This window comes from Elephas maximus, chromosome 3 (assembly GCF_024166365.1).
Source record: "Elephas maximus indicus isolate mEleMax1 chromosome 3, mEleMax1 primary haplotype, whole genome shotgun sequence".
In the NCBI taxonomy this organism is placed as follows: Eukaryota; Metazoa; Chordata; class Mammalia; order Proboscidea; family Elephantidae; genus Elephas; species Elephas maximus.
The window spans coordinates 170,102,106-170,126,855 of NC_064821.1; the positions used below are offsets into that span (position 1 = coordinate 170,102,106).

Genomic DNA, 24,750 nt, shown 5'->3' on the forward strand with positions numbered 1-24,750 from the left:
ATCATAAAGGCGGGGCTTTGGCGAGCCAGTCACCTTGGCAACCGGATGTGACGATCCCGGAAGCCACCGGCTGAGGTTTGCTCCGACTAGCGGCTTCGGTGGGCGGGGTCGTCAAAGGTAGGTTGGCTCTGTCTTCACCCACTGACCCAGCCCATAGGAGTGACGCCATTGAGGCCACGCCTCCCGCTCTTCGTCCGGGTGGCTATGGGGCGATGTCGTAGGCTCTGGGGGCGGGGACTTCGGACCGACTCTCTCGGAGGTTAGGGTAGGGCAGGCGCCGTCACCAGCCTCTAGTCTTCCGGTGTATGGGTGGCTGCGCCGACTTCCTCCGAAGTCTGAGGATACGCCCTCTCGAGTGCCAGCTGTCGCCACCGTTTCAGCATCGAACCCCTCAGAGTTGCTCCGGGCAACTCTAGCCCAACACTCTCTCGCTCTGGTTCTCGCCCCTTTGAGAACTCGGCCCTACACAACCCCCTTTTCTGGTTGTGCTGTTCCCTCCCACCCCCTCTAAAATGTCCAATAATCTACAGAGGGTCTTCCTGAAACCCGCAGAGGAAAATAAAGGCAACGCCTCGCATTGGTAAGTACCGGTTTCGAATCTTCCTCCACACGCCCGCCCCTGGCCCCGTCTCTTAGCTGGATGTCGAGTCGCCCGTCGTTTCCTGTTCTGCAGTTCAGATGAGTTTGACCCGGCAGGTTGAGCCACTCAAGCGGGAAGTGCTCTTCACTTTGGCACTTAGGGAGTCGTTTGAGCGCGTTCCTCTTGGAAACGTAAAACCTCCTCAGAGCCTGACGCATTCATCCGCTGCCCTGGCTCCGGAGGAATCCAGCGTCTCAAGTTTCATGGGCCTACAGAGTAGAGCTCCACGGGAGAGAGAAACCAACATGGCCGACGCTCCTGTGTGAGCAAAACCTTCTGGAAGATTCTGGCGCATACGTAGGAAAATATATGCAGCAGTCTGCGCGTTTTAGCAAGTGCAGCCCTGATGGTTCTGGACCTTAAGTGAAAATAATCATACTTTAATAGAGTTAGGAAAAAAGTAAGGATATTATTTTTGTGTAATTGGTAATACTATATGAATTTAGAAATTGAAAAATTCCTTTAAAAAAAGGAAATAGAATTGAATGCTTTATTAAAAAATATTAGCTTTATATGAAGAGAGAGGAAAGTAAAAATAGAAATTCTTTTATAAAACCAATCCTTTGGAATAGCATATTTGTAGCAGGTGTGATTAGAGTGCCATTTCTAGTTAGATGTCTATGTAGAGGAAATACATATTTGACATGGAGAGTCCAGTATTTCTTAGAAGGACATATTTATTTGTAAATTTAGAGAACATCAGTAATTTAGCAGCTTTTTAAAAGTTTGTATTTATCAAACAAATGAAATGGGAACAAGGTGTTACCTAAGGTAGAATATTTGAAGTTACATTTCCATGGTTAGTGGATGATGGTAAATGGTGAGGAAAAGATAAGTTAATGAATCTTTTGCAGAAGGAAAATGTGAAGGGAAAAGTGTGGAAATTAAGATGCAAAATTCATGAAAGAGGATTTGTGTTTGAAGAAAATGGAAGCACCTGGGTTTAATCCTGGGTTTGCCCATTACTGTTCGCAAGTCCATGGGCAAAGTATTTCATACTTCTGTGTCTCGGTTGCTAGTCTATAAATAATAGCACCAAGAATTAGTTTAAGGATTGAAAATGAATATACGTAAAATACTTAGTATAGGAAAACAATAGGACACTGTGTTGTTATCACCTTATAAGAATAGAACTTTACTTTTGTACAAATTTTAACGCAGGAGGTAGACTTAATTACATGTAGATAACAAAATCTAATTGCAATAAATATATAATTGTGATTTTTTAAAAGCATGCACGATATTGTAAAGGGAAATGATCACTAATGGTGGTGAGCTAAGGAGTCTTTGAGCCCTGGTGGTGCAATCGTTAAGCGCTCAGCTGCTAACCCAAAAGGTGGCAGTTGGGACCCGCACAGTGGCTCCTGGGGAGAGAAGATCCAGAGATCTGCTTCCTTAAAGATGACAGTCTAGAAAACCCTATGGGGCGGTTCTACTTTGTAACACGGGGTAGCTGTGAGTCAGAATTGACTCCACAGCACCCATCAATGATGGGTTCCTGGGTGGCACAAAGAGTTGAATGCTCCACTTCTAGCCTAAAGGTTGGTGGTCAAACCCACCCAGAGGCACATTGCAATACAGGCCTGATGATCAGCTTCTGAAAGGCCATAGCCTTGCAAACCCTATGGAGCAGTTCTACTTTGCACACATGGGGTCACCATGAGTCGGAATTGACACTATGGCAAGTGACAACAACAGTGGTGAGCTAAGACAATGTTGAAGAACCATCAAGAAAAAAGCATTGTATGTGGAATCATAAAAAATTCTCGCTTTTTTAATTTTGCGGTAGAATTTGGAGGTAGGCAGCAGAAATAGTATCCTGTACAAATACGCAAAAGTAGAATTACTTTTTAATGATTGTTTAATATTTTCTACCATATTTTAATACCTGGATACTAGATGAAGTCTGACTTACCCTAATTGTATGTTTTTACAGTGCATTCTTTTTCTATATCAGAAATACAATAGAGTAAGAACTTTATATTTTTATTTATTGTTTACTTTAACTCTCTTAACCAGTTTCTCATTCTTTTGACTGTCTATATTTGGGGTTTTAAAAAGTGTTATAACTCGTTATATTTTGATTACATTTGTATTTTCCAGTTCATTAACTCATAAATTTATACACTATTGCTTTAAAAGTCTTTGAATGCATTTATTTTTCCTTACTGCCTTCAAATCACTGAGGTTTTACATCACCTGTTTGGGACATTTACAAGATACTTTTCTGAAGATATTGGACATATATTTTGGTTACTGAGTGCATATTTGATTCCATTCTATTTTGTAACAATCTACATGGTATACAGATATAATTTTGTAAGTAGTATGTTTAATGTTAGCTCCTCAGTTTATGGGAAACTTAGTTTTTTTTTCTTATTTTTCAAGTAATATTTTTGATGGTAATAAGTTGCTTATCATGAACTTAAAAATGACTGTATCTGTAGATATTTGAGTTATTGCTTTCCATTGGTAAAAAATTTTCAAAACTGATATAAAATGTTTATTGTTTAAAGTGTCTCTAATTTATCCGGACCTAAAATGTAAAATCTAAATTTAAGCTTATAGCACAAAGGAAAAATCTGGAAGATATTCGTGATAGTATACATTTCGTTTATCTGAATTTGGACCTTATTATCAAATAACAAAACAGGAATTATAATGGTATAGTCGAAAGAAGATAAGCTTTGGAGTTATAGAGATCTGGGTTCATATTTTAATTCCACCTCTTAGTAGTTGTGTATTTCAGAAATTCAGTTAAAAACATTCATTGAGTGCCTACTATGTGATAGGCTATGATAGCTGGGGAGGCTGTAGCTGGGGAGGCTGCACTAAAGAATAAGACTGATCCATGCCCATGAAAACTTTACAGTTTACAGGGATGGGGAGGGAGATGATGTAATAAATTTTATGATAACATTATGTGCAGGGTGCTATGAGGGCAGAGGAAGGTAGCTGTGGGAAAGATACCTGGAGCAGCTGAGTTGGGAAACATAAGCAGCTATCCAGTTAAAGATGAATACAAGGATATAGCAAGGCAGAGGGAACTGGTAAGTAAAGCACAGAGGCGTAAAATAGTATGATTTTTTTATTAGTAATTGCTTGATTCTAAACTACAAGTAGAATAACTAGATAGCTCTTGAGGGTGTGGTTTGTCCCACTAAAGAGATTGTTGATGGGTGCTGTTGAGTCGATTCAGACTCATAATTATCGTATAGGACAGAGTAAAACTGTCCCATAGGGCTTCCGAGGCTGTAGATCTTTACTGAAGCAGACTACCACATCTTTCTCCCATGGAGCTGCTGGAAGGCTTGAATCACTGATCTTTCAGTTAGTGGCTGAGCGCTTAACCACTGTGCCACCAGGCGTCTTGCTAAAGAGGTCTATTGGAGTTCAGCAGATTTTAAGAAAAGCTCTCGCGTGGTTAGTGCATTTTAGATAACTGATGGCAGTGTGGATTTGGGGGTGAGGGGCCAGGCATATAAGGATGCTATTTTTGTTGTTTTTTCATAGATTTTAAGGGCCTGAATTAGCTGATGCAGGATAGGGGCTGGATTCACAGATAACCCAAGCACTGGGATTCACAGATATAGAAGGGAAAAGAAGTAGACCTTGTTAGTGAATTGGCACTGAAAGATGAGGAACAGAGGTGTATCAGTTATGATGTCAGTTTTCTGGGTGGATATGGGTAAATTAACTGAGATGGGAACACACCAAAAAAGCAGTTAGGAAGATCATTTGAATCTGAAACTCAAGGCAGGATCAGAACTGAAAATAGAGTTACCAGCTTGTTGTGTGCCATGGAGTTGATTTCAACTCACAGCAACTCTATAGGACAGAGTAGAACTGCCCCCATAGGGTTTCCTAGGCTGTAAATCTACGGGAGCAAGTGGTCTTTTCTCCCACAGAGTGGTGAGTTCAAACCACTGACCTTTTGGTTAGCTGCCGAGTACTTAACCATTGTGCCACCAGGGTTCCTCTACCAGCTTAGAGGTATCGTAATACAAGTTTTTGATAATACATCCTACGATAATAAGAATCAGGATATCACGTAATTGGCAGTTGGTGTGTATGCTCCCTGAACCGCTGGTTCTCAAATGGGGAGCTAAAAGTATTATGCTTAGCTGGGGGCCTAGTGTGGTTAGAAAGATTATGCTTCATTGTCAGTCAGTTCAGTTTATATTCAATTGTATACAATAGAAGTTTTATTATCTTAAATTTTGTGATTTGTATGAGTTTGTGTGTGGGCGTGTGTGTAAGGACGAGACACTATCCCATGTGTGTCAGAGTAGAACTGTGCTCCATAGGGTTTTCAATGTCTGATTTTTTGGAAGTAGATTGCCAGGCCTTTCTCCCAAGGCACCTCTGGGTGGATTCGAACCTCCCCTTTCAGTTAGCAGCCAAGAGCATTAACAATTAGCAGCTCAGGGTTCAAAAAGGTTAAGTAAATTTTCCAAATAAATCAACTAGTAATTGCAAGAGTCAGGATTAGAAGAAGCTTATCTTTCTAATATGTTCTTTTCTCTTTTAAAGTATTAAACAGCATTATTTTTCTGATGTAGTTTCCTTGCTCAAAAATCAGCTTCATATTGATGATTTTTCTTTTTAAATGACCAAACCAGAGCATGGGATGCAGAATCTAGTTCTGACCTTAACTAGCAGGATATGATCTTTAATAGAATCTTTATAGGATCTTAGTTATTTAGTCTCTTAAATGGAACGTTCTTTTAGTTCTGAAAAAAATGTACGTTGATTGAAGAAGTATGATTTCACCTTCATTTATCGCTTCTTTAGCACTCTGCATTTCAGTTTAATTTTTAGAGTTCATTCCATATTGTTGCAGGAAGTCATAGATTTTTTTTAAAAAATAGCTGGTGGAATTCAATTCAGTTCATGTTTATTGAGTGTCTGCAGTGTGCCAGTTGCTTCATTAAATGCAGAGGAAATAGATATGAATAGGATAGCCTACCCTTAAGGAACTCATGGTATGGTAGAGTATGTGAATTTCTACTAATGTGTTGACCTGGAAAAAGCTGTGTTTTTCTTCCCTTTTTAGAGGGGAAATCAAGAAGGAGAAGAGAGGAAAATCTAATGATGGAATTTTTGAGAATAGTTTGTGCAATATTCACAATTTTTTTTTTTCAGTAGAGCAGAGATGTAGAGGCTCATATAATGAAGTAAAGGCAGCTGAGTGTCACAGCTACTAGCTAAAAAATTGGCAGTTCTAACCCACCCAGAGGTGACTCACAAGACAAGACAGGCAGTCTGCTTCTGAAAGAGCATAACCTTGAAAACCCTATGGAGCAGTTCTACCCTGCATACACAGGGTCATCACGAATTGGAATCAACTTGATGGAAACTAACAACAATAATGAAGTATGTTAAGTGTTATCAGCAGTGTGTGTCATTTCTTTAAATACCATGTCAATTAAAATGTTACTAAAGATTTAATAAGTGTGCTTGCCCCTAAACAGATAATTACAAAGGTATGTGTTCTGCTTTGTTGGAGCTTCTAATCTTTTACTTACAGATGAAATATATAAATAAACTAAATGAGCATTAAGAAAGACAAGAGAAACAGAAGTTTACGTAGTGGAAACCGGGATAGGGAAAAGCTTCAGGATGGAGGGGTAATTAGGTAGCAGTGTCAGTTGTAGCAGAGAGCCACCTAGGGGATGAGATAAAGACAGATTTAATTGCGAGGACATATATTTGGTTATCTTTGAAACGAGATTTTAGTAGAATAATGGGAAAGAAAATAGACTGCTGAAGGGAGTGGGCTTCAAGAAACCTTTCTGGCATATCAGTGCCTAACATTTTTTTTCTTACCATCATCTATCAACTTGCTGTCTCTGAAAACTTGTCACCTACCTCTCAGTCTTCTCTCCAATCCTGCATAACTTCAACATCTATATTGATAACATATTTGCCACCCTGGTCTTTCAGTACAAAGATCTTTTTCTCCAGTGATCTTATTCTCCATTCTCTCTTAGCCATCTACTTGGACCTTGTTGTTAGGTGCCATTGAGTCGGTTCCGACTCATACAGACCATATATGCAACAGAACAAAACACTACCTGGTCTTGTGCTTCCCTCACCGTTGTTACGTTTGAGCCCATTATGGCAGCTGCTATGTCAGTCCATCTCATCGAGGGTCTTCCTCTTTTTCTCTGACCCTCTACTTTACCAAATATGATGTTGCTCTGCAGGGACTGGTCCCTCCTGATAACATGTCCAAAGTACTTGAGATGAAGTCTTGCCATCCGTGCTTCTATGGAGCATTCTGACTGTACTTCTTCCTAGACAGATTTGTTCATTCTTCTGGCAGTCCATGGTATATTCAGTGTTCTTCGCCAACACCATAATTCAAAGGCATCAATTCTTCAGTCGTCCTTATTCATTGTCCAGCTTTTGCATGCTTATGAGGTGAATGAAAATACTATGGCTTGGGTTAGGCACACCTTAATCCTCAAGGTGGTACCTTTCCTTTTTAACCCTTTAAGGAGTTCTTTTGCAGCAGATTTGCCCGATGCAATATGTCATTTGAGTTCTTGACTGCTGCTTCCGTGGGCACTGATTGTGGATCCAAGTAAAAGAAAATCCTTGATAACTTCAGTCATTTCTCCATTTATCATGATGTTGCTTATTGGTCCAATTGTGACTTTTTGTTTTATGTTGAGGTGCAATCCATACTGAAGGCTGTGGTCTTTGATCTTCATCAGTAAGTGCTTCAAGTCTTCTTTACTCTCAGCAAGCAAGGTTATGTCATCTGTATATCGCAGGTTGTTAATGAGTCTTTCTTCAGTCCTGATGCCATGTTGTTCTTCATATATAGTCCAGTTTCTCAGATTATTTGCTCAGCGTACAGATTGAATAAGTATGGTGAAAGGACACAACCCTGATGCATACCTTTCCTGATTTTAAAGCATGCAGTATCCCCTTGTTCTGTTTGAAAAACTGTACCTTGGTCTGTGTACAGGTTCTGCATGTGCACATTTACCTTATTTTTACACAAATAACATGTTCCTTCTGTGTTTGTTTGCCAACCTCTCCCTTCCCCACAAGATATTTTCATAAGCGCCGCTATGCTAATTTTTTTACATGTTGCTATAAAAGACAGCATAGCAGGCTTATGAACATACTTTGAGAGGGGAGGTAGCTATTGGCAGACAAATGTAGAAGGCACTTGCTATTTGTGTAAAAATAGGGTAAGTGCAAGGATGGATTATCCAATAAGTGAGGTAAACATGTGCTTAGGGCATAAATAAAATGGGCACCAGTTGTCCAAAGCAAAGACCTATAAATGCCAAGCAGACAGGACACAAGGTAAAGCAAGCACTGAAGTTGAAGGGAACTGGCAGGGCACCAAATGAAATTGATACCATTTTAAAATTTTGTGTATGATAACACTTACATTCTCTTTTTCATTTCGGGCTAATGGGGTATATAACCTCACATTCAGTTCTCTTTTGTCAACCACATAAGAACATGTTAGTGGCAGTATAATCACGTGACTTGTGGCATATCTGGTCCTGCACAAAGCAAGCTGAAATGCGTCTTCATATGGAGCATGCCCTTGTATTTTTATTGTGCTCTTTGCGATCACTCTTTTCGCTGTTGGGCATCAGCAGTAGTTCAGTGAACTGTGAAGATGCAGCACCAGAGGACAGAAAGTGAGTGCTCAAGTTTTTAAGTGGTATTTCAAGATGAAAAACACTTGAGATCTGCAAAGGGGTTGCCAACAAACATTGTATGACAAACGAATGAAATTATTTCTGATTGGTTTTTAAGTACTATTGACTGCCTCAGACCTGAAGAATAAAATTACATGTTCCAAATCAACTTTTTTTACTTACTAATTTTCAAATATAATTTTTTGTGTTAACATCCAAATTCGAATGTATATTTTATTTTATAAATTTTACTTGTTTTAAAATTTTATTTATTTTCAGTTATTCAAATTTGTTTGCTGCAGTAGAATCGAATTTAAAAAGTGACAATTTTATGTCTGTATAAAAGGAAACAGCAACAACTAAGTGGAGTGCAAAAATAAAAGCTTGCAGAAGATAAAAAAAAAAGATTTGTGAATCCCTAAAGACAACTCCAGAAGTAACTTCCTTTTTAAAACATAGCGAATCAGAAGAGACTTCGTTGAATGCTCTAGCTTAATGGGTGCAAATCGTTGTGCTAGTACCGCTAGTGCTGAAATTACTAAGAGCAATATGAATATAACAGAATTTGTTCCCGAATTCTGCATCCAGTCCTTGCTATAGTAAAAAAAAAAATTAATAATGCTGTAAAAAATGAAACTATTTCAGAATCTGAAGTTGTTGCATCTGCAGACTCCATAAATAACAGAATACAAACCCTGCTTTGTGGGATAATTATTCTTCTAATGATGTAAATTTATTGGATCAAAAGAGGGGACAAGTGATTGTTGACATCACAGTGAGCCAATTGTAAATTCATGTCAAAAACTTCTGGATGGTAAACAAACAAGGTTCTATAGACAGTATTTGTCTAGGGTGCAAAGCAAATGGCGAAAATTATAAGAGGGAATGGCTGCTGTCTTCTACATCAGTCAGCTCTGTGTATTGTTTTGTTTGTAAACTCTTTAGTTCTAAATCATTTAATTCTTAATTTGCTATGGATGGATTTAGTGATTGGTGCAACTCCAATATGATGGCTAAACATGAAAACAGTTTAATTCACAGAGATCTGTTGTCATATTTAAACTAAAGATGTGGTTTTGGTTTAATTCATAAACCGGGAACAGAAATTAATGAAGAATGTCAGTATTGGAAAGCCGTTTTGCGATGTTTGTTGCTGTCATTATAACAATACCTGAACGTGGACTATCTTTTTGCGGGATAAATGAAATGTTTGGGTCCCCAAAATGGAGATTTGGGATGTTTACTTGAACTTGTTGCTCAGTTTGATCCATTTTTATCAGGTCACATATCAAAGTATGGTAACACAGGAAAGGGCAACCCATCGTGTATGTCTAAAACAACTTGTTAAGAATTAATGTACTTAATAAGTGATAAAGTTGGATCAACTGTTTTCAGTGGAATAAGTATAGCTTGATATTTCAGTTTGTAGATTCCACTCTTGATCTTTCTCATACAGATCATAAGTATTGTTTTAAGATATGTATCTCTAACAGATGGATAAACCTGTTGTGGGATTTATCACATTTACCAGCTTAGAAAAACATAACTTGTAAAGAAATTGCAAATCAAGCACTTCACTGTTTATGTGAAGTTTACAAAATTGATTTTTCTAAGTGCAGAGACCAGTCTATTCACAGTCCTGCCAATATGTCAGGGCATTATAACGGCATGCAGAAGAAAACTTAGAACGTAATACGTCATTTTCATAGCTTGTGCTGCACATTGACTTAGTCTTCTAGGATGTAGTGCTGTACCTTGTTTGGAAGTAGTTAATTTTTTTTTCTGCTGTTAGTTACTCTACACATTTTTTGCCACCCCTACTCACTGACTGGTAGTTCTTAAAACATATTTAGGCAATGATCGAGTATTAAAATGTCTTTCTAGTACACGTTGGAAAGCGCATGCTGTAGCAACGAGTGCAATCCTGGAATCCTAGAGTCAGATTCTAGATGCCATAGAAAATATTGCTAGACCAGACACAAAAAGGAGATAACCAAAACGGAAGCTAAAAACATCGCCAACAAAGTCTAAACGCTAGACTATGTATTTATATTGGTTATGTGTAATAATATATTGTAGCAGTTTCATCGAATGAGTCAAGCTCTCCAAGATTCAGAAGTAAATTTAAAGACACGCTCATATTTCTACTAGTCTTTAACAGGGTATATACATAAATTAAGGGAAGACTTTGAAAACAACAAAACAGTATTGCCAGGTACTGATTATCAAGCAGTTCGTTGTCACAGAAACATTAGAAAGAAACAAGTAAATGATGGAAGTGCTCCAGTAGTATTATTGAGTGCCAGAGATCAATTTCACATAACCACATACTACACCATCATTGACACACTTGAATCTTGCATGAAAAGAAGGGCGAAAGTGTATGAAGTTCTTTCAAATAGATTTTCCTTCTTAAACAATGTGGATATACCTGATGAAGAATGAATGAAGGCTTCCAGGAACACTTATCCCGATGACTTAAATACAAACCTTTATAGAGAAGTGCAACAATTTCATTATTAAATGAGAATTGAGTTTACAGATTTAAGAAAGACATTTTTTTCATGTAGGCATAATAGAAGGTAAAATACAATGTGTATTTCCCAATGTTGAAATTACACATATTCCTAACTTTAATGATCGCAAACTGCAGAACAGAATGCTCATTTTCGTCCCTAAAGAGACTCACAGACCCTCAGTGTACAGAAGTGGTTCAAGGAAGATTCAATTCAGTATCCTTATTATGGGTATAGATGTTGTTCAGCAGCTTAATTTTGATGAAATCATTGAAGAATTTGTAAGAGCAAAGAATAGAAATGTTTTTAATTATAACATGTCAGAGATGAAAGATTTATCTAAAAATAAAATATAGTAATTTGTTGTAATGTTTTCTGATGATTAAATTTTCTTTTATGACATCTTTTCATTTATGACAGCTATTTTTTATTACAAAACAAGCATCAAAATTGAAGTGTGAGCCATTTAAAGCAAAATTGGTGAAAGTCAGTTTTTCATTGTGGGAGATCAATAGAATTTTACATCAATCATTGAAACAAGCTCACTGATGTATTTTCTTGTAGAATATATGGAATATCCCTTTTGTAGAGAATGTAGTATATAGTAAAAATCCTAATACCCCCATCCATAAAAAATTTTATAATCCAGTTCATCTCGTTCCGTTAGAATGGCATACGCCGCCTTTTCGGTCGTGGAGTTGATTCCAACCCATAGTGACCCTATAGGACAGAGTAGAACTGCCCCATTGGGTTTCCAGGGAGCGGCTGGTGGATTCTAACTGCTGACCTTTGGTTAGCACAGCTGAGCTCTTAACCGCTGCACCACCAAAAAGAAGTTAAATTGTGGATAGCTAAGGCACACACATTTGTATGCGTGCGTGTGTGTGTGTATATATATATATAAACACGTAACCCATTTTAATGTGTGATTAAGCGGCGGGGGAGGGGCGCCATAGATCATCAGTGTTTAGGGGCCTCACATGCCTTAATTCTGCCCTGGGTACGTATTCTCGAATTCCCATTCTGTACAGTGTTATCCATAATCTATTATCGGCATAGTCAAACGCCTTTGTGTAGTCAGTAAAACATAGGTAAACATCTTTCTGGTGTTACCTGCTTTTACCCAAGATCCATCTAACGTCAGCAGTGATGCCCTTCATTCCACGTCCTCTTCTGAACCTGGCTTCAATTTCTGGCAGTTTCCTGACAGTGTACTGTTGCAACCATTTTTGAATTATCTTCAGCATACTTTCACTGGCATGTGTTATTAATGATACTGTTCGTTAATTTCCACCATTCCATTGGATCACCTTTCTTTGGAATGGCACAAATATGGATCTCTTCCAGTTGATCGGCCAGGTAGCTCTCTTCCAAATATCTTGGCATAGACTAGCAAGCAACTCCAGCATTAAATCCATTTGTAGAAACATCTTAATTGATATTCTGTCAATTCCTGGAGCCTTATGTTTTGCTAATGTCTTCAGTGCAGCATGGGCTTCTTTCAGTACCATCAGTTCTTGATCATATGCTACCTCCTGAAAGGGCTGAACGTCGACCAGTTCTTTTTGGTAGAGTGACTCTGTGTCTTCCTTCCATCTTTTTTTGAAGCTTCCTGTGTCCAACATTACAACACTTTGTCTTCTTGAGTTGCCCCTTGATACCTTCTGTTGAGCTGTTCTACGTGATCATTTCTTCTTTCATTTTAGCTACTCTACATTCAAGAAAAAGTTTCAGTGTCTCTTCTGACATCCATTTTGGTCTTTTCTTTCTTTTTAATGACCTTTTGCTTTTTTCATGTATGATATCCTTGATGTCATCCCACAACTCGTCTGGTCTTTGATCATTAGTGTTCAGTGTCAGATCTCTTCTTGAGATGGTCTCTAAATTCAGGTGGGATATATTCAAGGTCATACTTCTGCCCTTGTGGACTTGTTTTAATTTCCTTCAGCTTCAACTTGACCTTGAGTATAAACAATTGATTGTTCCACTGTTGGCCCCTGTCCTTGTTCTGACTGATGATGCTGAGCTGCTTCTTCATCTCTTTCCACAGATGTAGTTGATTGGATTCTTGTGTATTCCACCTGGCAAGGTCCACGGTATAGTAGCCATTTTTGTTGGAAAAAGGTTATTTCAATGAATAAGTCATTGGTCTTGCAAAATTCTATCATGTGATCTCCTGCATTGTTTCTGCTACCAAGGTCATGTTTTCCAGCTACCGATCTTCTTTGTTTCCAGTTTTCACATTCCAATCACCAGTAATTTTCAATGCATTTTGATTGCATGTTTGATCAGTTTCAGACTGCAGAAGTTAGTAAAAATCTTCCATTTCTTCATCTTTGGCATTAGTATTGGTGTGTAAATTTGAATAATATATTAACTGTTCTTGCTTGTAGGCATACGAATATTATCCTATCACTGACAGCATTATATTTCAGGATATATCTTGAAATGTTCTTTTTTTTAAGTTGTTTTGCGACATTTGTTGCCAACCCTGTGACATGTCAGCACTTGCCCTTTCTCGACCTTGGGTTCCGCATTACTAGCTTTCCTGTCCCCTCCTGCCTTCTCGTTCTTACCCTTGAGCTGGTGTGTCCATTTAGTCTGGTTTTGTTTTATGGGCCTGATTAATCTTAGGCTAAAGCGTGAACCTCAGGAGTGACTTCATCACTGAGTTATAGGAGTGTCCAGGGGCCGTGCTCTTGGGGTGTCTCCAGTCTCTGTCAGACCAGTAATTCTGGTCTTTTTTTGTGAGTTAGAACTTTTACATTTTTTTCCAGCTCTGTCCAGGACCCTCTATTATGATACCTGTCAGAGCAGTTGGTGGTGGTAGCTGGGCACTATCTAGTTGTGCTGGGCTCTTTCTGGTGGAGGCTGGGGTTAGTTGTGGCCCATTAGTCCTAATCTTTCCCCTGTATCTTTGGTTTTCTTCTTTCTCCCTCGCTCCAGATGGGGCGAGAGCAGTGGAGTATCTTAGATGGCCACTCACAAGCTTTTAAGACCCCAGATGCTACTCACCAAAATAGATTGAAATGTTCTTTTTGATGATAAATGTGTCGCCATTGCTCTTGAATTTGTCATCCTCTGTATAGCAGACTATGTGATTGTCTGATTCAACAGGGCCGATACCAGTCCATTTCAGCTCACTAATGCCTAGGATGTTGATCTTCAAGCATTCCATTTTATTTTTGACAACTTCCAGTTTTCTTGATTCATACCTTGTACATTCCATATTCCTATTATTAATGGATGTTTTCAGCTGTTTATTCTCATTTTGAGTAGTGCTCATCAGCAAATGAAGGTTCCAAAAGCTTTACTCCATCCGCATCATTAAGGTCAACTCTATTTTGAGGAGGCAGCTCTTCGCCAGTCATATTCTGAGTGCCTTCCAACCTTGATGGGTTCATCTTCCGGCACTATATTAGGCAATATTCCACTGCTATCCATAAGGTTTTAACTGGCCACTTTTTTCAGAAGTAAATCACCGTGTCCTTCTTCCAGCCTATCTTAGTCCGGAAGCTCTGCTGAAGCATATTCTCCATGGGTGACCCTGCTGGTATTTGAAATACTGGTGGCGTAGTGTCCAGCATCATAGCAACACCAAGCCACCAGAGTACAACAAACTGACAGACAAGTGGTGAACTTGTTATTGGATGAAATTGCTGCATCCTGCTTCCCAAACACCACTTCCTGTACTTCTAACTTAAGTATTCCCACCATGACTGTTCTTTTAACTTTACCTAGCCTTCCAGTGCAATAATCTCTTTATTTTCTCCCTATACTTTGGCCCTTAATGTGTTAACTGTTTCCCTCCCATCTAGCCTAGATTGTTTGATCATTTTAATAACTTTTGTCAACAACCTAAACTCCTTTGCTCCTCTTTGATTTTTGTTTCACCCTTCTGAAGCCACCCAAACCCTGGAAGAATTCAACTATCTGCTTTCTCTTTGCCTATACCTAGTGAGACAAAATCTCACAAGAGCATAGATTGGCATCACTATTTCCTGTTTTCCTTGATATTAACACTGCTTTGCAGCCCTATTATTTTCTGTGGCTGCCTTATTCTTTCACAAAGACTATTTCAAATCTTCTTGCTTCTCCTCAGATCTCTCCCTTGTTTTTGCTGTTATTCTTAGCAGATGATGTCATGTCCTTTTTCATAGAGAAAATAAAAGCCATTCTATCAGAATTGCCATAACCTTCTGACACCAAAGCTATACACCTACATGTAAATGCACCCATCCTCTGCAATTCCAATGGAAGGATATTTCTCCAGCCATCTTTAAAGTCCATTCCCTCCACCTATCTTCTAGATTTTACTTGGATCCGCAGTCAACGCCCATGGAAGCAGCAGCCAAGAAATCAAATGACGGATTGGGCAAATCTGCAAAAGACCTCTTTAAAGTGTTGAAAGGGCAAAGATGTCATTTTGAGGACTAAGCCATGATATTTGACCTAAGCCATGATATTTCCAGTTGCCTTGTATTCATGGGAAAGCTGGACAATGAATAAGGAAGACTGAAAAAGAATGCCTTTGAATTATGGCGTTGGCGAAGAAATTCAATATACCATCCACTGCTAGAAGAATGAACAAGTCTATCTTGGAAGAAGTATAGCCAGAGTGCTCCTTAGAAGGGATGATGGCAGGACTTTGTCTTACGTACTTTGGACATGTTATCAGGAGGGACGGGTCCCTGCAGAAGGACATCATGCTTGGTGTAAGGAGGAAGGTCAGTGAAAAAGAGGAAGACCCTCAACGAGATGGATTGACACCGTGGCTGCAACAGTGGGCTCAAAAATAGCAATGATTGTGAGGCTGGCACAGGACTGGGCAGTGTTTCATTCTGTTCTACATAGGGTCGCTGTCAGAACCAACTCAATGCCACCTAATTACAACATCTTGTAGATTGCATTTCCTTCCTCCTCCTCAGACCTTACACTGCTGATTATCCCTCTCTTTTTAATTCTCAGTCTCTTCCTCTTGACTAATTCACATAAGCATTTTTATATGATGTGGCTCATCTAACCTTAAAAAGAATAAGAAAGATATATTCTGAGACTCCATTTTTTTCTCCAACTCATTGCTAGTCTTTCTCTTCCTTTTTACAGTCAGAGTTCGTAAGAGAGTTATCTGTATATAACTGAACAATTGAAATGTTTTAGGCAGAGAAGTGACATTAGACCAGTTCTAGTGTGCTGAATGAAAGGGAGAGGATGTGATAGAAGCAAAGAAGACCGGTTACAAACCTGCTGTAGTAGTCTAAGCCAGAGGTATGTTTACTTGAACTAGAGTGATAACTGTTTATTTGGAAAGAGTTTAACAGGTCAAGGGAAATTTAAGAGAGAATAGCAATAGTATTTTGCGATGGATCGATAAATGTAGAGGACAAGAAAACAGGAATTACCTGCTCTAACTCAGGTATCTAAGATAGAATGGTCGTGCCATTTATTTACCAAAGAAGAAAACACTGGAGGAGAAGGAAATGAGGGGAGGGGAACAAAGATCTTCTGGTCCTTTGAGTTTTAGGTGTCTTTGAGATTCTGAATGGAGATACCAAGAGGAAAGTTGAGTATGTAAGCCTGAATCTCAAAGGAGGTACAGATATAAATACTGGGATTGTCGACATATGAGTGGTAATTGAAGCCATGCAAATGAAAGAAATAATCTGGGGAAAGAATACAGAGTAGGAAGAGAAGAGCTTGGCCCAAGCTTTGGTGAACTCCAGCATTCAGAGGTTGATTCAAGCATGATGAGTTAGCAAAGAAGACTGAGGAGTCACTATAGATAAAGGTAGAACAATAAAACCCAGTGCCGTCGAGTCGATTCTGACTCATAGCAACCCTATAGGACAGAGTAGAACTGCCCCATAGAGTTTCCAAGGAGCACCTGGCGGATTCGAACTGCTGAACCTTTGGTTAGCAGCCGTAGTACTTGTAGGAGAATGCCATATTTTGGAAGCTTTGGGAAGAGAATACTTTAAGAAGAAAAGCAAGCATTTTATATTCATGCAAATATATCATTTAAGTCATTTAGTTATTTGCCTATTGACATGTCCATGTGTTCACTAGTTTGAATTATTTTAGGCGTTGTGGGTTGATCTAGCTTGGGGACTGGCAAACTTTTCCTCTAAAGGGCCAGATAGTAAATATTTTAGGCTTTGTGGGTCACCTAATCTCTGCAGCAGCTACTCAGCTATGCCATTGTAGCGTGAAAGCAGCCATAGGTAATAAAAAAAATGAACTTGTGTTCCTATAAAACTTCATGGCAATGAAATTTGATTTTTCATATAATTTTCATGTCACAAAATTTTATTCTTTTGATTTTTTATCCAATAATTTAAAATGTAAGAACCATCCTGAGCTTGTGGGTTGCACAAAAACAGGCAAAGAGCCAGATTTGGCCCACCAACTGTAGTTCAGTTTTCCCAGACTGAGCCTGGTGCCTGACCATATAACTCAGTACATTTTTGCTTAATGAATTAATGCTAACTAAGTTCTGCCCCCAGTTCATGTGTGCTTTTTTTGGTGGTGGAGGAGTAGTGAAGGTGTATTTTCACTCTTCAAGCCTGGAGAGCAAGAATTCATACTTTTCTTTGGGTTCATGCTTCTGTGTAGAGATTAACTTAGTTTATTAAAAGTCACTATAACATTTTGAAGTACTATCAAGTGGTCACAAGACTGATTTAAATTTTTATAGAGATATAATGATGTTATTTCTGTTTGCAGAAGGGTAAAACTGAGTTCCAGTACTTTCTAGGATGCATGTAATTTTTAGCATTGATTTTTATTAATTCATGAAGGTTTTAAAAACACCTTGTAGGTATTAAAACATATTTTTATACTGTAGAGAATGCTAATTTTTTTTTTTTTTGCCCTTAAATTTTTTGTCTTCATTTGATTTTAGTTATATAAGACCATTACTGGGCCTATAAGCTGATGGACGCGACACTGGGGTTACTCAGAGTTTAACATAAGAGACAGATTAAGCTGTTGCAACCTGTGATATGTACCAAAGGAGATTAACAGGTGTAATATAGATTAATTATAAAGGAGGGCAGGGGTTGTTAAGGTGGTTCGAGAATGTATCTCTTGGAATGTATCATTTATACTGAGAATTGAGCCATGGAAGAGTTGTGTGGGGAAGGAGTATCTAGCTAGAGAAATAGCATGTGTAATGGCCCCGAGTCCCATGAGACCTTGGTATTTCCCAGGAACCAAAAGGAGTTGTAGCATAAATAGTCTGCATTCAAGTAATCCCCAAATAATTCATTTTACAAAAACAGGGATTAGTATATATTGGCTTTTCTTAAAAGCGGACAATTTGTACTAAGAAGTAGCTTGTAAGTGTGAAGATCAAAATTGGCTAGGTAAAAAATATTTTATTGATTTCCAGTCTCCTCTACATTCATTGAAAACCAACCGTTCATCTGAATTGTGGTGCTTTATATGTATGTATTGATAGGCAGTTGGAATTAATGTAAGTAATTGCCATGTGAGCACCATACCTCACGTGTGCCAAAACAATCAATAATGAAACAAGAAAATGGTTTCTACATGGGTAACTTAGTTTAGTTCACAGTACAAAAATACGGCACACTGAGTATCACCGTAAGAGAGAGATCTTAAGCAAAAGTATGGCTGACAGTATAATTGTAATTATCAGTGGGAAGAAGACAGAACAGATTAGGGACAGAAAAAAAAAAAAAGAGGAGCGAGGGAAATAGAATATAAACCTGTTGCCGTTGAGTAGATTGACTCATAGCAACCTTGTGAGACAAGAGTAGAACTGCCCCCATAGGGAGAGTAAGTATAAAAAAAAAAAAAAAAGAATAAGTGGAGGTTAAATTAGAATTCAAGGAAAAGGAGAACAGAAGAATGCTAATAGTTTAAGAGGAGCCTATTGTAGTAGCCGTAACTTTTTACAAGGTAAAATCTTAGAAAAGTCTACTTTTAGTTTTAGGAATAAATGTTAATATCTCATTCCCATTGCCTAATCATGTCATAAGATCTAAATCAAAGCTGACTGTGTCTTTGATTATCTCTTCTATTTCAAAAAATCTTTGCTTTACAGTATTTTGCTTTGAAAACTCAAAATGAGAAGTTATATACTTTATTATATTTTGTTAGAAGTTTTTATATTTACAATAATATTTGCAAGTTTTTTTTTAAATAAAATGTATATACCATGTAGTATGTTGTTTTATTTACTCATAATGTTCTTTTAAGTGTTTCAGGCTGCATATACCAAGTAGTTCAGACGATTGGCTCGGATGGAAAAAATCTTCTGCAATTACTTCCAATTCCTAATTCCTCTGGAAATCTTATACCACTAGTTCAATCTTCAGTCATGTCTGATGCTTTGAAAGGGAACACAGGAAGCCCAGTTCATGTTACTTTTCAGACTCAGATTTCCAGCTCTTCCACAAGTACTTCAGTTCAATTGCCTGTTTTTCAGCCAGCCAATTCTACAAACTATTTTCTTTCAAGAACAGTAGATACATCAGAAAAAGTTAGAGTTACTTCTGTGGGAACTGAAAATTTTACCTCATCAGTTTCTAAAGTTCAGAGTCATGGTGTGAAAATTGATGGACTCACCATGCAAACATTTGCTGTTCCTCCTTCCTCAACACAAAATGATTCATCTTATATTTTAGTAAATACTCAGAGTCTTCCAATGACTGTCAAGTCTCCAGTGTTGCCTTCTGGGCATCATTTACAGATTCCAGCCCATGCTGAAGTGAAATCTGTACCAGCGTCATCGTTGCCTCCTTCAGTTCAGCAAAAGATTCTTGCAGCTGCAGCCACAAGTACTTCAGGAACAGTGGAGGCCTCCCAGATACCTACTGTTATTTATGTATCTCCTGTAAAAACAGTGAAAAATGTAGTTACCAAGAACTTTCAAAACATTTACCCAAAACCTGTTACAGAAGTAGCAAATCCAGTGATACTAAGTACCACACAAATTCCAGTGAATGTTGCTACAGAGGCAAAAAGTGGCCAGCATTCTCAAGCTGCTCCAGTGAAATGGATTTTTCAAGAAACCCTCCAGCCTTGTACTCCATCACTTGTTCCTGTTAAGTCTTCAAATAATGTGGCTTCAAAGATTTTAAAAACATTTGTAGATAGGAAAAATTTGGGAGACAACACTGTAAATATGCCACCATTGAGTACCATCAGTGCTAGTGGGACGCAATCCAAAAGTATACCTATTAAAGATAATGCTTTGGTTATGTTCAATGGGAAAGTCTATCTGTTGGCTAAAAAGGGGTCGGATGTTTTGCCGTCACAAATTGACCAACAGAATTCTGTTTCTCCTGGTACTCCACCAAGAAAAGACACATCACAGATAGTGAGTTCAAGTCCAGTCACAGACATATCCAGAGAGGTTGTAAACATTGTCTTGGCAAAAAGTAAATCTTCCCAGATGGAGACAAAATCACTTTCAAATATCCAACTTGCTTCCATGGCCAGTCTAACGTCAGAGAAGAATAAAAAGGTGGAGCAACCATCTCTTTCTACCCTAAACCCACATAATATGAACCAATCCATTAACTACTTAAAACCATGTAAGACTTCATTCACAAACCCAGTCTTTCCAGATGGATTTAGTACAGGAGAAAATACCCCCAGAAAAGGAAATATCCAGAGCATAGAGAAAATAAGTTCCTCTATTGATGCAACAACTGTTACTTCACAGCAGGGTGTTTTCAGAGACCAAGAACCAAAGGTAATTTTGCCATGTTAGGGTATTCTTTTTATATATCTATATAGAAACATTTTCTTTCTTAATTCTCAAAGTTATCATCTGAGATATCTCTTTCTTCCCTGCCACATCCCATCACATCACACACATACCACATACACATAAACACACATGAATGCTTAATTGAGTAAAAGCTTTCATCTGAGGAAATGTTTGAGAAAGTGTATAATTAGGTTTCAGCAATATCTTTCTCTTCAATCATTTGTAATGCCAGATCTTTTAAAACAAAAAGTAATAGAGCAACCTAGAAGAGTTGAGGAAGGATAGTATATATTTAAAGCTTAGTAAAATTGTATGTGTGTATATGTATATGTATGCATACATTTAAAAAAAAAAAGTTGCCATTGAGTAGATTCTGACTCATGGTGACCCAGTGTGTGTCAGAGTAGAACTGTACTCCATAGGGTTTTCAACGGCTTCCCGGTCCCCGTCCCTGTCCCCCCTTCCCCCCTGAAAGTAGATTGCTAGGCCTTTTTCTCAAGGCACCTACTCAAACCTCCAACCTTTTGGTTAGCAGCCTAGTGTGTTGACCGTTTATACCACCTAGGGACTCTGTACATACATACATGTACATGTATATTTAATACTAGTTTTAGTATATAAAGAGATCAGCGTTAGGCGTACAGGAGAGCTGTCTTTTTTTTCTCTTTGGGGATGAGGGAAGATATTCAGTGATTTTTTTTTTTTTTTAGGTAGAAAGGTTGAGACAGGGCTAGTTAAATCAGTGCCTTTCAGTCATTTTGTGGAAATAAGATTTTATCAGCATCTTTTTTTTTTTTTTCTTCTTCTAAGGAGCGTTTCCTTCGCTTTGTGCTCTCTGACTTCTCATTCCAATTACCCAACATACCCACATAATTACCTTTCTGTTCTACTTAAGGTATACGTGCCTGCGTTCACTAAGTATTTTCCTTGCTTATGTAGTAGTCTGTTTAATAATGTCAGCATTTCTTCCCTTCTGTAAAAAATTTGTTGAACTTGAGAGATGCAAGGAGGTAACTCCTAATTGCTATGTATAAGATTGATTTAAGGCATAAGACTTCAAGAAGACTGTGATTTCTAAACAATGTCATACAGATTATTTTTAACTTGTCATTATTTTGTATTCTCATTTTAGTTGTTTGAGAATTGACCACCTGTTACTTTTATGGTACAGGAAATGAAAATAAATGAGAAGTTACAGAGGAACATTTTATGTTTTCAGTGTTAAATTTAATTTTTGGAGTGTAGACAGTAAGGCAATCCAATCATTTAGTATTCTAAGATGTTTTATTTTATGTGAGATGGGGTATTCATTTAGTTGCTGATCTAATAAAATAGTTCGAGTAATTTGCAGTCTTGTTTGTGTGTTTTCTTCCTTAATTCCAGACCCAGAATGAAATGGCATCAACGTTAAAAAAAGATACTCAAGAAAGAAATGATATGAAGGATACTCAAGAAGTGGGTAATAAGGCACTATGTCTGAAGAATGATGCTGAATTTAAAAAGATATTTGGGCTCACTAAAGATTTGAGAGTGTGCCTTACTCGAATTCCTGACCATTTGAACTCTGGAAAAAGTTTTGATGCCTTTACCAGTTTGGTGAAGGGTGATACTTACAAAAAGACAGAGGTGATGGTGAAGAAGGCAGAGAGAAAACAGGTAATTTTACAGTGCCCTTTGTAGGTACTACAAAGTGATTTTCTTGATTGTATTTTTTTTTCTAGTTTTGTTCATTAATATGAATGATGGTTGTCACCAAATTTGCAAATATATGTATTATACCAACTTTCTAGTTATCTTTAAGGATTTTCTAAAGGAAATAAGCATAGGGAAAATAAAAGCATTTAGATGTTCATTGCAGTGTTACTTATAATGCAGACATTTTAAGCAACCTACATGGTCAATAATGATGAAAAGAAATGCCCTTACAACTTTACCTACCATCGTCCTACTTATGAATATATCATTATTATACTGTTTAATATTCTGAACATCAGAGAGCAATCAGTTGTTAGTTCATCAATGAAAATTCTCCTTATGTGATTCCTGCCTTGGCGAGGAAAAGAAAAAAAATGGGTTGTATTTCTCAGACTTTATATTTTGGTGTAGGTCAGTACTACTTCTAACACTTGACTTTAGCAAGAAAATGTTAAGCAATTTAATCTCAGTGACTGTCAGTAAAATATTACTATTCATATTGGTAAGCATTGCTTTTCTGCGTTAGTTGGCCCAAATAAAATTTTTCTTTGTTGAATTTAATTGCTAAATGTTTGTATCTACACTTTTTTAAATTTGGGAGCACACTATATATGTGGCAATAACATTTTGTTTTTCTTTTGGAATCCTACTCAACATTGCAACAGGGTGTTGATAAAAAAAGAAAACCAAAAACTGTTAAGAAGATGGATTATGCAAAAAAGAGAAAAACCGAGAGTGCTTGTAACACAGGTGTAAATGGAGAAACCAGTGTCACCAGTTCCCAACTCCGAAGCAGTATTTTACCGACTTCGGAGGTGTCACAACGTAACAGTCTCACAAGCCACAAGAAAACCAGAGAAGAAAAGAGAACTGATATAGAACATTATATTCATGATAACCAGGAGAAAGGCACACTGAGTTCAAATGCAAGTTTTGAACAAAGTCATTCCTTTAATAAAAATTATACCGAGGATGTTTTTGCCATGACACCACCAGAGTTAGAAGAAACCATTCGAGATGAGAAAATAAGAAGACTTAAGCAGGTGCTGAGAGAGAAGGAAGCAGCTCTTGAAGAAATACGTAAGAAGATGCACCAAAAATAATAAAATATAGCTAAGCTTAAAGACTTCATTGAAATACCTGGTTTTTTCCATATACTTTTGTACTAAGTTAATTATACATACATCCTGAAAATGTTTTTGAATATGCAGTTTGTTTTTCATCAGTGAATTATAAAATTTTATGTAAGGGATACAGAAAAGATTGATTGACATATGACTCCTGTGAATAATCTACATGGGATATCTGACTTAGATACATTTTTTGGAAGGAAAAAAATTTGTATTTTTCAATTATTTTAATTAGAATTCTCCAATTTGAATATTTTTGCAGGGTTTTTGTTATTGTTGTTTGTATCTTTAATAGTTAAATTGCTCAGGTGTTAACTCCAACAATACATAATTATTGTATATTATTGACTTTCTGTAATCCTGGAGAGGAAACCAGCTCTAAACTTTGCCAATGGGCTTGTATATGTACTTACTTGGTCTCTTTCCCATAAAATGATGATAGCTTCTACTGTCTATGTGTTATAATGTTTTTTAAATTTCATGAAAGAAAATGTATTACAGCAGCATTATTTAAATATTTCAAATGTTTCTGAAGAATGAAGAATGTTTTTTAACTTACAAAGCAGTTTCATATAATCCAAAACAGATTTCAGAATTCAGGCTATATGATGTATTGTTTTCTTAAAGTGATGTTATTATTCCTAGGCAAATACATCTCTCTCTTTTGTTGAATATGTACACACTTTATGTGGAGTAAATGAAAAATAGATCTGCCAAGGCACAACAATTGCTGTCTGTTCAGCTGGAGCAACAGAAGAAGGAGAGTCAGGAATAGGAAGAGCCTGTCGAATGTGTGGCTAATTGCCTCTGTGAACAACTGCCTCCTTTGCCAGGAAACCAGAAGAACTAGATGGTGCCTGGCTACCACTACTGAACATTTTGATCAAAGTTTCCGTAGATGAATCCTGATCAAAAAGGGGGAAATGCAGAACAAAATTTCAGATTCTCATGGACTGTAGACTTTCTTGAGCCATGGAGGGTGGAGGAATCCCCGAAACTATTGCCCTAAGATAATCTTTAAACCTTAAACCAAAAATCTCCCCCGAAGTCATCAGTTTGATCCCATATAGACCACAGTAACTTGGAAGATAGGAACCTTAGGGGGCAGGGAGTTTATGTTAAGAGGGAGGAACAACCCAGAAAAGGAGGGTGAGAATGGTTGCACGACTTGAATGTAATCAATGTCACTAAATTGTACATGTAGAAACTGTTGAATTGGTGTATGTTTTGCTGTGTATATTCTCAACAACAACGAAATAAAATTTAAGGGGAAAAAAAAAGATCTGGACAATGGCCACATTTAGCACTTTAAAAAAAAAATGGTAATGTGTAGTTTCTCAATAGAAGATATTTT

General features: G+C 37.6%; 2 protein-coding genes across 4 annotated transcripts in view; one reads left to right on the forward strand and one right to left on the reverse strand.

Annotated features, from left to right (window-relative positions):
• The window catches only part of RBM15 (RNA binding motif protein 15), a 1,133,685-nt gene that overhangs the window by 273,240 nt on the left and 835,695 nt on the right, over positions 1 to 24,750 (reverse strand). The gene's annotated exons all lie outside the window — the stretch shown is intronic.
• LRIF1 (ligand dependent nuclear receptor interacting factor 1) lies at positions 210 to 24,663 on the forward strand. 3 transcript variants are annotated; one of them, XM_049880080.1, is made up of 4 exons: positions 210 to 580; positions 19,053 to 20,553; positions 21,955 to 22,227; positions 22,932 to 24,663. In XM_049880080.1, exons 1-4 carry the CDS (start codon positions 513 to 515, stop codon positions 23,367 to 23,369), a joined length of 2,280 nt encoding a protein of 759 aa, XP_049736037.1. In that variant the 5' UTR covers positions 210 to 512; the 3' UTR covers positions 23,370 to 24,663. The 3 variants fall into 3 exon arrangements, with proteins under 3 accessions (XP_049736037.1, XP_049736039.1, XP_049736038.1); XM_049880081.1 differs by having other exon boundaries at positions 529 to 580; positions 19,061 to 20,553; XM_049880082.1 differs by lacking the exon at positions 19,053 to 20,553 and having other exon boundaries at positions 223 to 580.

Coding starts and splice junctions, on each gene's coding strand:
- LRIF1 (XM_049880080.1), top strand. CDS start 513: ATGTCCAATAATCTACAGAGGGTCTTCCTGAAACCCGCAGAGGAAAAT. Junction 581..19,052: donor AAAGGCAACGCCTCGCATTG/GTAAGTACCGGT, acceptor TGTTCTTTTAAG/TGTTTCAGGCTGCATATACC. Junction 22,228..22,931: donor AGAAGGCAGAGAGAAAACAG/GTAATTTTACAG, acceptor ACATTGCAACAG/GGTGTTGATAAAAAAAGAAA.